General features: G+C 33.6%; 1 protein-coding gene and 1 long non-coding RNA gene across 3 annotated transcripts in view; both read left to right on the top strand.

Annotated features, from left to right (window-relative positions):
• Positions 1-17,516, top strand: part of LOC122524165 (HIV Tat-specific factor 1 homolog) — a 43,202-nt gene that overhangs the window by 21,487 nt on the left and 4,199 nt on the right. Inside the window, exon 4 of the mRNA XM_043646268.1 lies at positions 12,997-13,163. Within this exon, the coding sequence (XP_043502203.1) occupies positions 12,997-13,163 (167 nt within the window). The remainder of the gene's footprint in view (positions 1-12,996; positions 13,164-17,516) is intronic.
• On the top strand, positions 11,530-12,823 carry LOC122524180. 2 transcript variants are annotated; one of them, XR_006305494.1, is made up of 3 exons: positions 11,530-11,605; positions 12,285-12,485; positions 12,571-12,823. It is a non-coding gene; the product is annotated as an uncharacterized LOC122524180 (long non-coding RNA). The 2 variants fall into 2 exon arrangements; XR_006305493.1 differs by having other exon boundaries at positions 12,304-12,485.

Here is a 17,516-nt window from a genome sequence, read left to right on the forward strand (position 1 = left end):
GAAGATGTTTCACTAAGCTGATGCACGTGACCTAGCATGATGTAGTAATAAAGCACTTGATTCGAACAGCTCAACTGTAACAGATATTGGATAAATATACAATCCTACATCTTTCGATCCTTTAATGTAAATAATAAATATATATTGTTTCGATATTTCGTAATAATCATCGAAAAATGAAAAAAAAAAGAAGACTATTTTTCTTTGTATTTAGATTCATTTATATTTAATTTATATTTATTAAGTTTTTTTTTTTTACAGTCGTATCATTTCAAACGAAATTTTTAATTACAAATCGAAGTACTTATATTTATAAAATATACATTATTCTTCGGTGATAATGTAACGTTCGGTATTTCGAAGTATAATTAAACGTAACTCATGGAAAACGTATAATTTCGCAGGAGTTAAAGAGGCGTGGTTAAGTGTACGTTTTCTAACTAACACAAGACTTATTTTTTACCATTCCCTCGGCACGTCGGTTTTCTTTAAAAGTTCAAGGAAGATTTTGTCTGTTGAAGTATTATTACGGCTTACGAATGTTAAATATAAACGAAGAAATATCACGAATGAATAGAAGAAATCAATTTTTTTTTATATATATACATATACGAAGAAAATATTCGTACAATAAACGTATTACGAATTGTGCGTGTCAATGTGTCTCGTTATCTCAATTTTTTAACTTATTTCGTTCGATTTATTTTGTTTAATTTTTTAATCACAGAGACAAGTTTTTGCATAATACAAATTGCACGATTCCGAAGCTTTAGCTTTATTATCGTTCGTTTTAAAACTTTCTTTGTATTTATAAACTAATGCGAATAACGGGATTAATTCAATATTATAATTACGTTTGATATTTATTTTAGAGTACTGCAACGAGAACATTATTTTAATTTTAAAATTTAGTATATTATTAATTATTCATTTAATTAATAATAATTTTAATTTAACTTTTTACTCTTTAAAATATATGAAATATACTTTAATTAATAATTATACGCGTTAATATTACAGTATATTTTTATTTACGTTATTAGTCGCATAAAATAATGCCTTTTTTTTGTTTTTAAATTAATTATCAGATTCAATACTTCGTAGACGTCAAAATTGATGACAAGTTTTTATAAAACGATGCAGAATTGAAGTGACGTAAGGATAGCAATCGGTCAGGATAAAATAAACAGAACGAGACCCACCCGTTGTATTCGACAGCATCGACAATGCATTCTCATTCGAAGGACGGACGACGATCTTATCGGATGCATTCATTCTGTACGATTACGTTGGCCCGTCTGCTTTCTCGTAGATCATTCACCAGATGATGATGATGATGATGATGATGATGACGACGATGGTTATCGGATTTCGCTGACTCATCGACGAGCTAGAAATTTTTATATCGCGTAAATTAGTGTCTCGTGTCACGATTTTTCTAGATAGTAAAACGAGATAAGTGATTGCAACGAGAATATAATATTTTTTTTCCTATTTGTTTGATTTTTGTTCCCTTCGACGTTAAAACATTTTAACGATTTTTCTCCGATATATCTTCTTTCTCTATTTTTTTTTTCTCTTCAATTATTAACGTAGAATTACATCGAAGTTTCCCCGTAATTTTTTTCCATTAAAATCAAGAGAGCAAATCACACACGGTCTCTCGAACTTTCCCTCGTTCGAGCAATTAGCTGGTTAAAACGTCAGCCTTTTCACTTTTCGATCGAGTTTTAGGTTTCGAGGAGGAGATGATCATGATTTCGAAAGTATATTGTCAATATTTGTCGAAGATCTTTTCTTTTTTTTTTTTTTACTTTTTTAAAAGCTTTACTATCGCACTATCGTTCTGTTATCCGCGTTCCAATTCATTTACTCGATTTAAACGTAGCCTTGAGGGTAATACAACAAGCAAGTATACGTATATTTATTCATTGGTGTCAAAGGCACAGACTATTGTTAATTGAAGGAAGGAGGAGGTGTGGGTGGGTGGGTACGTTTTAGTAGGTCGTATATTATCGTATCGTATCGTATCGTATCGTATCCAAATATGAGAAATTTCTCGGTAGGTTGTGTGAAATTAGTTGATGGTTGCCAGCGACCTGTTTCGAACGCAACATGTGCACCCGTTTTCTCTCTCTCTACTCATAAGAACGTTCGAATTGCTTGCGGCTGACTCTCGAGCACTTAGCGGCATATATTTAACATCGTTTTGTTCATTTTGTTTGTGCCTCTCTTTAACCCCGAGTACACCGAAGCACCTGCAGCGATCCCATAATTGCATAGAAGGTCGATTGGATTCACAGTGAATGTGATTAATAATAACAATCATGTTACCGGAGTTATCAGTTTCGTTAATCTTCACTTTATTGTATCATTTTTTTCCTATTTTCTATATATTTTCTTTACGATTGAACTTTCTTTTTTTTTCTTTTTTTTTTTTACTATTTCCAAAGTTTTTCATTTCTTTCGATGATCACGGGATACGTGTATGCTGGAAAAAAACATGTTGTTCGATATGCAATAACGAATTGTTAGTCAAGCCACGCGAAAGTAACGCGAGAATTGGTATTTTTGCGAAAAAAAAAACGAAAGATTCAATCTTGGACACGTATAGTTTAGCGAGGCACGAAATATTCTAGAAAATACGCGTGTTAAAACCGCGTTTGGAATTAATCGTACGATTTAGTTTAATGAACCGTTTCTCGGTAAGAATGTCGTTAGAACGTTCAATGAAATTCATCGTCGTGTCCTTTCTTTTCTTTGTTTTAAAAAAAGGAAAGAAAGAGTTCTGATCGATGAAAAACTGGTAGCCGTGGACCTCGAGCTTTTTTTTCCTTTTACTAAGAGGTCGTTCTAATGGTCAACGAGAAAAAATATTCCACGCGATTATAATAATTACAAATCTCTTTGAGTGACTCTCGCGTTGAAACAAAAAAATATTATAACTGATACGAAATGAAATTTTGGTTGACTCATTTCCATAATAATAGCTACTTTATTTGTTCGAAAAAAAAGAAGAAAAAGAAACGATCACAGGGTTAATATTTATTTAACACGAGTTGTTTTTTCTTACTCTCTCTCTATCTCTATCTCTTTACAGTAATTCAAACAACGTAACAATTATAAATTCACAAAAGACATAAGCTTGCGTTTAGTTGTATAAATATTTGTCTTGATGTTATAGTCAACTGTTACACGAAAGCCATTTCTTTAACGTAAATTCAAGAGACAACTTTTTATTTCATAATGTTTCTCTCTCATCTTTCTCTATTTATTCAAAATTTGATCGATTTAGTATAAAAGCAAGCAGTGGGTGGGTGGTGATGGTTTCATACCGTGAGTCAAATGACTCACCTTGTTACATTTCATTGCGTTCAAACCGTGCCTAATGCATGTTAGCTCAGAGATTTGGGCAGGCGCCAAGAGTTGATAATGATGATGGGCATTCGCTAACTATAGTTGTCACGAGAGGAGTAAGGACAGGCAAGGAGGAGGAGGAGGGAGGGAGGGAGGGAGATGTCACTATTCATTTCATACCGTTAAACTCAAAACGGACAAGATTACGCGAATCAACTCGAGTTAACGATGATCAATGATGTGTCTCTCTCTTTCTCTCTTGTAGATCGTTCCAATAATCGTGGTTAGAATTAATTGACATACTTTGTTATCCGAATGAAATGAATGACCATCGAGAACAATTTTTCTAATGAAAAATAAAGTTGAAAATTTTTCTCACCGTTGAAAAGAAAAACCAAATAAATAAATAACAACTCGTTGTGCTATCGTAAAAAGGAAAATGAACGTTTCCTTTTTTACGAACACAAATATACTGTCATTGAACTTGAAGTAATCCTGAACGACCAACCTTGGACAGTGAGGCAGGTAGTGAAGTAACGTTCGAACCTTTTTTAAACGGTTCCGTAACTAACGTATTAGGAAAACTTGTAATAGCATATATGGCGAGTTGTTTGTCGTCCGGTACTCGAGTAAGCTTGAAGAATGTAGGATTCCTCTAATGTAAGCTTCTTCAACTGTTATCAGACTAACCTGTAGTAAGTAGAGTCTCACGTAACTGCTGAGAATAAACGTTTAGAATAAACGTGCGTGTGTTCGATGAAACATAATGCGTATTATACGTCAATGAATTTGTCTTATTCTTCTTCTTCTTCTTCCTGTCATAAAATTTATAATTACAACGGCGTGCGTTGAAAATGAAATTCGTTGAAATTTTCTCAAAAGTATTTTGCGCTCGATTGAATAATCAAGTAATCCTTCTTCTTCTTCTTCTTCCATCTATTTTTTTTTTATTTTTTCTTTTTTTTTTTAAACTTCCTTCAAATTCATTATCGTATACAAAGCGCACTGGGATCTTGAGCTTTAATGAATGAGGCCCGTCAGTGAGTAACGAGAACTGTAGCTTACATTTTCTCGATAGAATTTTAATAAGAGTCTTTTGTATAACCTAGAAGAGAGAAAGGAGAGAGAGAGAGAGAGGAATACTAGAGTAGGAGAGCTAAAGTTGCCTTTAGCAATAGAAAGAGAGAGAGAGAGAGGGAGACAAAGAGAGGATCTTTCCTTTAACCAAACATTCGACGACGTCATCATCGATGACTGCGGTATTCGCGAAGGTCAGTAAACTTTGTGCTAATAATTTACGTTTCATACGACGAATTTAAAGTCACCACGAGCGTGCGCGTGAAAGACGGTAAACTTTGGTTGGATGTGTTTACCTAGCGGGAAATATGCAAACGGTGAAAGGATCGCTGAAGTCTTATCGTTTTTCCCACAAGTAGTTCCAATTTAATATGAATCGTGAACATTGTTTTAAATGATGCTTTTAATTTATAAATAGGTTGAAAGGAGTCCTATTATGTGAATCTTAACGTTCAATTGATTCATTTGAGAAATGAAGTTTAAATCGTTAATGTTCGAAAAAAGGGGGTAAAAGATTGCTGCTACAAATTGAAAAGTTTCTTAATTACTAAGTAAATGATTAATAAGATTTGATACTGTTTAATACATTAATGGGATCAAATATTACGTTAGTTGGAAACGTCATTATCTTGATTCATTTAAAGTGAGCAAATGAATGGTAGCATTGGGTGGGGGGTAGGCAGATGGATTTAATTCTGATTATAGCATTACATGGGGGATCATGGTACCCCATTACACCACTCGGCGGTGTATATGTTTGTTGGACGGGGTGGTGCAGTTTAATGTGTGCTAGGCGTAGCTAGGTAATTGCTGCGAGATTTCTCGAACGGCTGCCGGCGAATGACCACCGAGAGATTCCCTGGGTGGTCCAACTTGTATTGCGGGATCTACTAGTCGAGCCAACTGAAAATACTGAAAACGACGACGATGCACTGCGAATCGAGTTAGGAAAGTAGTTTGACGTTGACATATAGTTACGTCTTAATCAGTGAACTGGTTCTCTCCACCTTCGCGTAACATTCGATTTTCTCTCATTCTCTCTCTCTCTCTCTTTCTCTTTCTCTCTTTCTCTTTCTCTCTATCTATCTTCAATTAGGATTATTTCCAGATATTTTTTATTTCCCGTTGCTTTCTATCTTTTTGTATTTGATAGAAAAAAGAACGCGTGTTTGTGAAAGCAATATCGCGTTGATAAATTGGCTCGTATCAAAAGTTTTTATTGCTCGTTGCGTTAGAGAAATCACGACGATTTCGATGTTTATAATAAGAAAATCGAAATAACGAATTGGTCAATCTTACAGCATCTGCTTCGTTCGATCGTTAACCTATAAATGTTGTTTCGTTGGTCGGTCATCTTTTAAACTGGAAAATTTCTCAATAAATCCAGAAATATCGTCTCGATTTATACAACCCCGTCGCAGTTTTAGTTCGAGAGAATTGTACCATTTCCGTTTGACCAGATTGCGAAATCAATGATTTTCTTTTTATTTTTTATTTTTTCGTTGCTGTTGCTGTTGTTATTGTTGTTGTTGTTATTCAATTTATTAATTGAATCAATTTTCGTACGATAACTAATATCATCTGGGATACGGTTATCGAAATAGTCTGATTAATTTCGAGGGAAATATCGCAACGATGATGTTCTTCCCCCTCTCCCCCCGAACCCCTAAAACGCTCGGACGAATAATTTGTACGATTGGATTTCCAAATAGATTTGCCAATGAGCACAGGTAGAAAGAGAAATGGGAGGGGAGATAGATGTGATAGGGAGTGGGAGAAATGTCACATGTCTCTTGAAATTTTCGAATGGATTACATTGACAAACCGATATTCCAGAGGATAAAGTGGACACAGTGATTCGTAATTGAGAGATAGAAAGCAAGTGCAGGGCTTTAACTCTGACTTACTAAAATCATATTATCATTACAGCCAATTAAGAGCAGTGTTAATTAACACTTGCTTCGTGTTAGGTTGTATGATTCATTCTTTTTTTTTTTTTTTTTTTTTTTTTTAAGTGGTTGATTTTTAGTTCGACAGAAATAATTTCGATGATATTTAGGATCATTTAATATAATATAAAATATTTTGTAAACGTAGAGGAATAATTTTCTGCCCTCTCTATACGCGTAGGAAAACTGATCTTCTTTAATTATGCCAATTAATGTTATTTTCTCGTGCATAGTTATTAGCAAGAGAAAGAAAAGCGTATACAAACGCGCTTGATTTCGTAATACCATTTAAAGAGGCATGACGTTTTTAGGTTAACTAGTTGGTACCCCGTAATTGATCGTCCGCTCATCATTTGGGTAAATTATGGGATGAATATTTTTATAATCAACGTTAGGGTTCTTTGTAAGGAGAGTAGAACCAATTTGAAGATGTATATATATCGATAACACAATATATCTAGAACTACCTATTGTCTAAGTTTCTTATACATACTCATACATACATACATATACATACAAGTGCCTACGCATTCAAGTAGTTTGGTAGTCGAATTTCATCGGTCTGGTATCGCATAAAGTTTATCTTTGCATGTAGAGAAACTCTCACATTGTTTAGCAAATTCTCGTTCACCGTATAATAACAGAGTTGGGAAAAAAAAGTGGATAAAATATAACGATTTAGATTAAATGTAATAATATAAACAATTGCAAGGGAAACGTTAGTTAATTCATTTTTTATTATTAATCGCGAGTTCATTTAAAGAGGATCTTATTTTCTGTAATCGTCGTAGTATTATTTTAAACTCTGCGGATGGAAGTAATTTCACTGTCAACCCCGGCGCACAAGCATAGAATCATAAAATTATTTATGACGCTATTTATAAGTTGTAACAGAAGCTACCTACCTACCACCACGTAGAATAACGACGGAGAAATTCACGCGTAATGTTATTATCGTATCACGTATTAAAGAATATTGCGTCATTTTTCATTTCCATTCTCTCTCTCTCTCTCTTTCTATATATATAACTACAATAAATAAAAATGTTCGATAAGAACTATAAGTTCGTTTAAATATATTATATTTCCATAATGATAAATAGATAATTAATTCGTCGATTATAAAAACATTGTTATCGCGATCGTGATAATTAAATTGAATCGTTTCTTATTCAATTAGTCAAGATTTATTATTAGAACTGTAAAAAATACTTTAAAGATAGATTATGCGATCTAAAAATATAAATGAATTCACGCTGAATGATTTCATTGAATTAATCGTTAGAGAAAAGAAAAAGGAATACAAAAACTAAAAAACAAACAAACAAAGAATCTCCGTTAAAATTTAATCGCCTTTTTCATACTACGTTATTATCGCGAATAAGATAAGGAAGAAGAAGAAGAAGAAGAAGAAGAAGAAGAGGAAGAAGAAGAAGAAAGGTTGATGGAATAGGTCTTTGGCCCTTTTTTCTTTTTCTTTTTTTTGTTCCTTACGGATTATTTTCTAAGAACGTAGGATTATTCCAGGAGACAGAAAATAATAGCGTCGGAGATAAACGTGGGCGCGTTCAACGGCGGATGTGTCAGACCCAAGAAAGATTCGAGAAAATAAAATAGAAGGCTAGAGAAGAAACCCTTTATGTCTCGTTTAAAAATGATGAAAACGAAAGGAAATAAAGGGAGGAAACAAAACGGCGAATCACCTCTGCACCCATCGAAAAGGGAAACGAGGAGTCGACTGATGATAGAGGGGGGCTGGAAGACAGAGGGGTAGGGTTTGTTACAAAAGGAATGACCTCGAGACTCTCTTTAGTCTCGCGTGGGTTCATTCAGACGAGAGAAAGAAAGATAGAAAGAGAGAGAAACGTTCGAACTTTTATCCGTCAGACACGCTTACCGATATATATCTTCGTAAGTACCGACACGCGTGGGTGTAAGAGTCTAAACCGGTGGGTGGGATTCGAAACGGATTTAATTCGACATTCTTCGAGACTCCTGACAATTCTAAGAAAATAAAATCAAATAAAAGAAAAGAAGAACAAATATCATATTAGTTTTGTAATAGTTCTCTCGTCGTTGTTATTAAAAAAATCAAATATAATATTATATACGAGAAAATATGTCGTCGCGTTAACATCGAAGAATTCATCGTTCGATCGTTTGAACTTTCTAAAAGTTGTTGACTTTTAAAGTTCTTTCGCAAAGCTAAACTTGTATATCCTTGCGTTAATTGCTTTTATTATCTTTTTATTTTTCTTTTTGTTTATCATCGTATAAATTAAAAGAGATTTAATAGATTCGTTTTATATATACATATATAAACGATAACAACGAATGAGCAACTTTTCCATTTCGCGGATCATTATATTGTATTTCTCTTTCTTTTTCTCTCTCTCTCTTTCTCTGTTTCCTTCACTCTGCAGGGGGTGTTTCTACGAATGCAACGTACGTTATTGAATATGCAATCGTATAAATTAAATAACTAACGGATAGCTTACTTGTTTTATTTTTCAAACTGATACATATTCCATTTGGTTACCTAATTGTGCGGCTCTTGTATCTAATCATTGTTCACAGACTGACTGGCTACTGCTATACCATTCGTTCTCCATATACTGAGATACAGAGAGAGAGAGAAAGAGAGAGAGAGAGATTATGCTCGATCAATTACTAATTGACTGATTGAATCACTCGGTAACGATTGAGGAATGAATGTGCACACATTCCTTCGTAATGAACTAAAATTCTATATAATTAAATAAAAAATATCATTGATATAGTTAGTCTTGTTTCGACTATTCTTTCTTTTTTCTTTCTTTCTTTTTTTTCTTTTGATACAAAATATCTACATACGACGCATAGTTAACGATTTCTTTATAAAAAAAAAAAAAGAAAAAAAAAACTAGAAGTATTATAAAAGAGAAGTTTCAGTTAGCTAACGCAAATGTTACTGAAAAGAGTTATAAGTCAGAAATAATAGGGTAACTTTTAGATATTGTTTGCAAATGTTCCATTCTTTTGATTATTATTTCTCTTCCACGATTCTCAACGTTTTGACGTATAGCTTGTACTTGGGGGGTGGAGGGGGGAAGGAGAAAAAAGTGTTTTGTAGGTCATCGCTACAAGGGACTTGTCTCTTTATGGTATTACGTCATCATTCACATACACGCATACTCACTAACGCACTTGGTTGTTGGGTTGGGAAGATGTAGTACGTACGTGCCGAGGCATATTCTGTATCCCTCGTTTACATATTATTACGCTTGGAACACGCGCATCTGAATGAAGAATCGCATTATACGGAGAAATTTGAAAGCATCTGAAAAATCTGGGAAAAAAAAGACAAGAAAAATGGGAAGAAGATAAAAAAAAAAAATGCCACGCCGTTGGTTCGTTCATTCGTTGGTTTGTTCGTTCGTTCGTTTATTTTTCTCAATCTAAGTTTTTTTTACTATTATATATATATATATAAGCTTGCCTATGCTTTCGTAAATTTCGCATAATTTTACAGTGGATAGCATTCGAAATAAAAAGTGGAAGAAAACAAAAAAAAAAGAAAACAGAAAACGACAACAAAATACGGTTCTTTCTTTCTCACATTTTATCGAAGTTTATATATTCCAACGAATTTAAAATAACATTATTCGGTTAACTCGTTGGTAGACCACCACACGGAATATTCATTAGATTCAAATAGTTTTGGACTCTTCCTTCCTTCACGTTTGCTTTTTCTAAGGTGTTCGTTAAAACAAACGTCACGTTTTAAAGCACAAAGAAGACGGACAAACGGACAGACAGACAGACACTCTTGCATTTTCGTTTGCCTTTTAATTCATTGCGGGCTCTCTTTATTTTTCTTTTTTTATTTTTTTCTTTTTTTTTTTTTATTTCTTCCTCCACTATCGCAGTAATGCAAAACGAACTTGAAGACGAAGAAAAGATACGTTTATACTCGCTGTGAGACTGCAGGCTAAACACCAAACAGCGTTTCTCCGTTTCAAGAGAGAGAGAGAGAGAAATACGGAATATGAGATAAGAAAGAAGGAAAGAGAAAGAAACAGGTGGGGTGGCTTAAACGTCTCGTTACTTCGAGTTCCCATTCTCTTTGATTATTCTCTTTTCTTTTCTCACTCGTTTTACAGTTTCTCAAAGCTCGCTTAAGAATTCCTTCATTCGTCTATATCTCTTAACAGCACTTCTCTGGGGAAAAAAAAAAAAAAAAAAGAAAAAGGGAAAAAGGTAAAAAGGGGGGTGCGTCCTTCTTCTCTTTCACTCGCGTTTTCTCTTTTCCATCTCTTACCCCTTCTCGAATTTAACCTTTGAGTTGTACGAACGTACAATTACGTCATATTTTAGCCGGGTTTGCGGTACCTAGGTTGGTAGGTACCTTTACGTACGAATACTTAGATGTTATATATATACATACATACATCGTTCTTAGTTTTATGACATTTTGGAAGTTAGTTTTGCCGTTATTTGAAACTTCGTTCTCAAAGAGTTAAAGTCATTGCGTCGTTTGTTCCCCCATTGCAAACGTTAGAGTGATATATTAACGAGTAACAAAGGGCAAACAAGTAAGTTGAAATAATGACGGATCCTTGTGCTCCTCGAGGTAACATCAATTACGGATGATAATTTTTATTTTAATTTTATTCGATTCGAGTTAATTGATTTTTTTCCTTTCTTCTTATTTTTTTTTTTTTTAATTTAAATATATCGTATCAATTGGAAATATTGCGCTCGTTCCTTTTTTTTTGCTTTTGATTCTCTTACGAAGCGAGTCCTTGTTTTTTTCTTAGCAATGAAATAGCAATATTACAAATTAAAAAGAAAGAAAAGGAAAAAAAAACCGAAGCGAACGAATTGACGTGGATTAATATACTCTCGTCAAACACAGTTTAACAGGTTTAATGCTTGCTGCTGCGGTATCTTTGTTTATCAGTCAGCTACTTGTAACTAATCATCATCGTTCTCATTTAAAGATGTAGAGACTTCTTTCTTTTTGTACTTCGAAAAAAAAGTGACTTTTCCAAAGATGGAATTCGTATCGATCGTTGGTAAGTTGTTAAGAACGTACACGATCGATCTATCGATTTATCGATAGATCGATTAATTCTTGCGTCGTAAAAGCTCACAAGACTTGGTCGTTCGCATTTGATGTTAATGTATTCAAGAAAGATCGTGATGTATTTGAACGGTGTATCGGCTTGATCGTTGTTAACGTAATACTATGAACGTGACGTCATTTTTAGAAATTATTCTCAACGACACAAACACACACACACACATACTCAAGCGCGATAATGTGTGAGATAATTTTAAAAATAAATCTGACTAAAGATTTCGTTGGTCGACGTCGTCGTTTAACTATTTTCTATTCGAATCGTACACGAAATTATATTCGCTCGTATTACTTACGATAGGTTTGGTGTCCAAAGAAAGTGAATAATATGTGACAGATGCACGAAATCTGCCATAGTTGCCAATAATCTCACCTTTTTATTGAAACGATTTTAATCATTTTTAGAGAAGAATATAATAGATTAAATCTATTTTGATATATAACTCGTAAAATTTTTATTACATTTTCAAAATTAATCGTTGCTATCGTTAAATAGTACAAGATTGCGAGTTCTTAATTTGTTAAAAATAAATTTTCGTCCTTCCTTTTTTTTCATATCAATTACAAATTTAATTACTGTGGTAATAATTATATGTAATTTAGTCAACCTATTTCGAGAGACCGAAGTTATTAAAAAAAAATCTTTTAAATCGTGCAACGTTCTCCTTTGACCGATTTTATATGTATATGTGTGTGTGTGTGTATGTGTGTGTGTCTACGTGATAAAAATATCAATCTTTGTATTAGTAATACTTTGAGATATTTTTTTTTCTTAAAAGCGTACGATTAATTATGCAGGATAGTTTGCATCTTTTAATTATTGGATATGTCAAGAAAATATAGAATTCATTGGAATGTGATGCCATGGGATTACGGAGATAGTTTCTTCTCGCGTATATCTACTTTAATGAAACAGACGTTTCATTAAAGAAATAAAATAAAAAAAAAAAAGAAAAAGAGAGGAGGAGATTCGATCGTACGTAAGTATCTGCAATGAATTTTATCGGGGTATTTCTATGTGCGATGTCCATTCACAATGAGAATGGACGGTGGCCATTATTCCAGCACAATAAATAGGGACTCCAGACTGTTGCACGAGCCCGGGGCATTTTTATATAAAACGTATGATAATAATTATTGGCATTCGTGCATGGAAAAACATATACCATATAGGTTTGAGATACGTCACGTTCGATTCTTTTAAATTGCCCGATGAACGTTCACGGACGAATTAATTAACGTTGCCGTTGGCAGGTTGTTTCCGAACGACGTGATTTGTATTTGATATTAATCGATGCTACTGGAATTGCCGGAAATGCAAGAGCAAGTATCATATTGATAGTAATTTCTATTCGGGGAATAGAATGAATGAATAAATATTATTATTATTATTGTTATCATTTCCAATGAATTGAATGTTTGTTTGTTTGTTTGTTCATTTAATTATAATAATAACTATTTTATATAACAATACGATTATTTTATGTCCAGGTGGAGTCAGTCGAATTAGCATTGAAAATTCTCGACGGATGGAAGATAAGAGGGAAAACGTTGTCGGTGCAAAGGGCTAAATTTCAAATGAAGGGAGAGTACGATCCGGCGTTAAAACAAAAACGAAAAAAGAAGGACAAAGATCGACAAAAGAAGATCCACGAGAGGTTTGTTAAATATCAATTATTAGTTAGTGATTGGTTGGTTGGTTGCTTGCTTGGCTTCGGTATACATAAATTTTGTCAATATAATTTCAATTGGCGTTGAAATGAAAAATGTCTTGATAAGATGAATAGAGACAGAGAGACAGACAGAGAGAGAAAGAGAGTTGATGAAGATCGATCAAGAAGAAGAAGAGAGCTCTCATCTCAATAACCCATTCTGAAAAAGAAAGATGATCATCCATTCTCGGTGGGAGGAATAGGGGGAAGTTGGGAGAAAAAAATTCTAAGATCTTTTCAATACCCGCGCAAGTACCCGTTCCCTTTTTTTCCCTTTTTTCCTTCTTCTTGTTTTTTTATCGATAAGAGAAAGATCGAAAGACTCGAACGAGCTTCGATCTTCCATTAAAATACTATCTTTTTATCTTCTTTCTTCTCTATCCTTATCTGACATCCTTATTTTTCCCCCTTTACGATTTCCTTTCATCCGTAAGAGTTGTGTTCATTCATCTTCTCTCTCTCTCTCTCTCTCTTCCTCTACACACGTAGAATGCTGCATGAACCAGATCACATCCACACGTATTTTCTCCGTTCTTTATTTTTCTCGAGCAATCTCGCGAAGTTGGACCACATCATCGCAACACCGGTGTAAACGTTCTCGTTTTCTTCTATCCTCAGGGGAATCGAGAGATAGGTTTCATCCCCCTTTACCGTTCATCCAACTTTCCCTTTTTTTTTTCGTACGACTATATAAATGTGTTTGTGTATATGGTTACGTATACTCTACCTACATTTGACGTTAACAAGTATCTATGCGAATGAAGAAGAAGGGATACACACATACACACACACATATAATAGGACACATATAAAGAAGGAGAGGATGACGAATGGTGGATGGATGGATTGAACGTATTGCGCACGTGCACCGGATACTACCAAGCCTCTTTGGACCACGTTCATGTTAGCCACCACCAGACTGCTTGGCGTTGGCGGTTCCGGTAAAAGCACACCAGCTGTTCACGTCTATTACCCTTCTGCTGCTGCTGCTGCTGCTGCTACTGCTACTGCTGATGCTGTGTTGCAGAAGTAACAGTAGCGATTGAGGATGCAACGTGCATGCAACGACGCGTATTGAGAAACTTCAAGATATACCTTACTTTTTTTCTCTGTTTGTTGTTTATTTCTTTTTATCTTATTTTCTTATTTCTCTTCATCGACAATCCGATATCAAATTTCTTCTCGCGCGATAGAAAGAAAAGACTCTTACCATTTTCTTTTTCTTCCCTCCCCTCCCCATTCTCGATGGAGAAAATATATTTAATTGTATCGTTTGATTTTATTTTAAAGGAACAATTTTCACAATCCAATTACGGGGAAAATGTTGTAACGCAACTTACATCTTTTTTTTTCTTTTTTTAGAGAGGCATAATTTTTGTTTCGAAATTTTATTTTATTTTCATACCACGGAAAATCGCGAACGTGACTGTACGCAATTAAGTACTCACTTTATTTACTTTCGCGCGATCGACTTAAAACAGTTGACTTCTGTCAACGTATGCGTATACTTTGCATTAGCAGTTAGCAGAGGAGAAATAAGCGAAGAAAACTGTTGTGTGTTAAATTGTGGATCACCGGAATAGGTCATCTCTTATTCGTGTTACTCATACGGATACACAATGTAATTTTTTTATTATTTTTTTTTCTTATTTTTTTTCTTATTTTAATTTTCCAGGTCTAGGACGGATCTCTTGAATTATTCTCACACTTTTCCCACGAGTAAGATAAGTGGAAATTGTTGGAACAGATCGAATTCGCAATCGTTAACATTTATTTTTTTCTTCGAATTGGATAAATGAGAAGTTAGAAAAATATATGTTAACGTTATACAATATATAGAATTATCTTCGATGGTGTATCTGATTTCACAGACAATCGAGGTAGAACTTTAATTCTTGCTCGTTGTGAGACAACGTAAAGGTGTTTCTCGAACAACACAGGGTGTAATCACGGGTTGGTCTGGTCTGAGATTGGTCTGATGTCTTCGTTCGCGAGAACGATTATTTGCCCCCCTAAGGGCAAAGCAATGTCGAAGGTTCGATGGCCTGAACTTGGTGAAAACCAGTTATTTGCGACGCAACCACTCTTTCGTTCCTCAGCTTAACCGGAAGTTCGAGAAGTAACGGTCTTTCGACACTCGCAAATCTCTTATCTGCCTTCTTATTGAACATTATTTTCTTTTTTCATCTACGTCTAGTTAGGTGGTGGTGGTGGTGGTGGTCGTGATCGAGAAATCCTTTCTCTTTAAGTTCTCACGCCGTCTAACGTCTCATTTTCATGAACTTTCTCAGTCATCTTGATTTTCTTTCGGCTTAACGAATAATTATCAAAGCAAAGTTTATAAGTACGATAAGATTCGTCGGATGAAATAAAACAAGTTTTAGTATTTTAAGAAATAAATCTTCTTAGCCTTTTTTTTTTAGTTCTGTCACTTAACTCAATTATAATTACTCGAAGTAGACGAGTACGGAAGATCATTCATATTGGTAATTTATTCGAATTATTTTTTAGATCTAATCGTAGACAAAATAATAATCTTTAATTAAATAGTAGTCCATTTTTTGATAATTTATATATATATTTATTATATTATTTTATTTATTATTATATTATATTATTATTTTATTTATTATTATATTATTTTATATTATTTTATATTATATATATATGATAATAAACGATAATATTCTGAATCATCTTAATTGATTTGTTTGTTAAGCTTATGCACAAGTATTCTATACGCGTTGAGTTAATTTTGTGTTAGTTTACAGACGAGAAATAATACTTTGATTATCATCTTCGCAAGACGATGTTCGTCAAGACGACGACGACGACGACGAAAGTTAGCTTCTATATTCATAGTGAACTAGAAGAGCAATCTCTGAATATTAATATCCGTCCTATAATTCTTCACGCTAATGAAACTTGACGATTGAAAGGGGGAATGGAGTGGGGGGGGAAGGTGGTTGATTCGCGATTGCAATGTTCGACGAGAGCTATTAATTGATTTTCGACTTCACGGTTCGTTTCTATTATTTGACTTTTTTCTCTCAACGATATTGATATCGGTGTAATGAAAAAAAAAAAAAAAAAAAAAAAAAAACAAGAAAAAATCGTATTATCGAATACAGACTTTTCGGAAGTATATCAACGTAATACGAATATTATGTGAAAAATATAAAAAAATAAGAAAAAATGGAAAAAATATATATATTTTAAGAAACACGATGATGTATAGTTTATAGGTACGTGCTGCAGCTGTATTTTCTCGACGTTTTAGTTTTATTTACGGGCGTCCTAGGAAATGGACGTTTAAACATCTTGCTCGCAGCAACACGGGGAAGAAGATGTGCCACACACGATGCTATGAATTGTTACGTCTCATTAGTCAGAACATGGGAGTTCTAGCATGCGATATGTATCTTACGCAATATTTAGGAATCCTTGGATATATATTTGTCATATTTTTTCATTTATTTTTATTTTTTATTTTTTTTATGAACACATAGTCAATCGAAAAGAATAATCAAACAATTTCGATTCTTATCTCGTTCGTCATAAATTCCAATAGTAATATAACATTTTTCTCTACAATTCGTTCGCGTTAGATTTCTCGACCAACTTATGCCAGTCAGATTTTCTTACGAGATAACGTATAACGTTTATCTAAACGCTATATTATTACGTAAGCAAATAATACAATTATTATTATTATTATTATTATTATTATTATCATTTTACCGTGTGACGTTAGATGTGAAACATTTGACGTATATATTCAAGGTCTCTTTAAGAAGCGTACTTTCCTTTTCTCTCCTCTCTTTCGATAGACTCCCTATGCTTTATTAAACTCTACGAAAGCGTAAAATCATCCTATTTCTCGGTAGTCATTTATTCACGCCTTTATATGAGAGTCTCGTACCCTTCTACCATACTTTGAACACATTTTCATCGCGTTCATGCCATCTCGGTGACTACTCTCTTGGCAAAAACTCTATGCGGAAGGCAGCTGGTATTATACTTAATAATACAAAAAAACATAGAATTGTACTTATAACGTAAAACTATACACGTATATATATATATAACCCTAGCTCCAATAATTATTTTATTTATAATTGCAATTCCATAATTAAAAATTTTATACATAACAGAATACTTTTCACCCATATTATCTATTAAATCTATTGGACATCAATGATATTGATCATATGAATTTTCTGATTATAAAAATATTAATTTTGATTCATATATAACTCCATTTAATTCTAATAATAAATCTCAATTCCGTTTATTAGA

The sequence above is a fragment of the Polistes fuscatus genome, unplaced genomic scaffold, assembly GCF_010416935.1.
Source record: "Polistes fuscatus isolate 324 unplaced genomic scaffold, CU_Pfus_HIC Scaffold10, whole genome shotgun sequence".
NCBI lineage: Eukaryota > Metazoa > Arthropoda > Insecta > Hymenoptera > Vespidae > Polistes > Polistes fuscatus.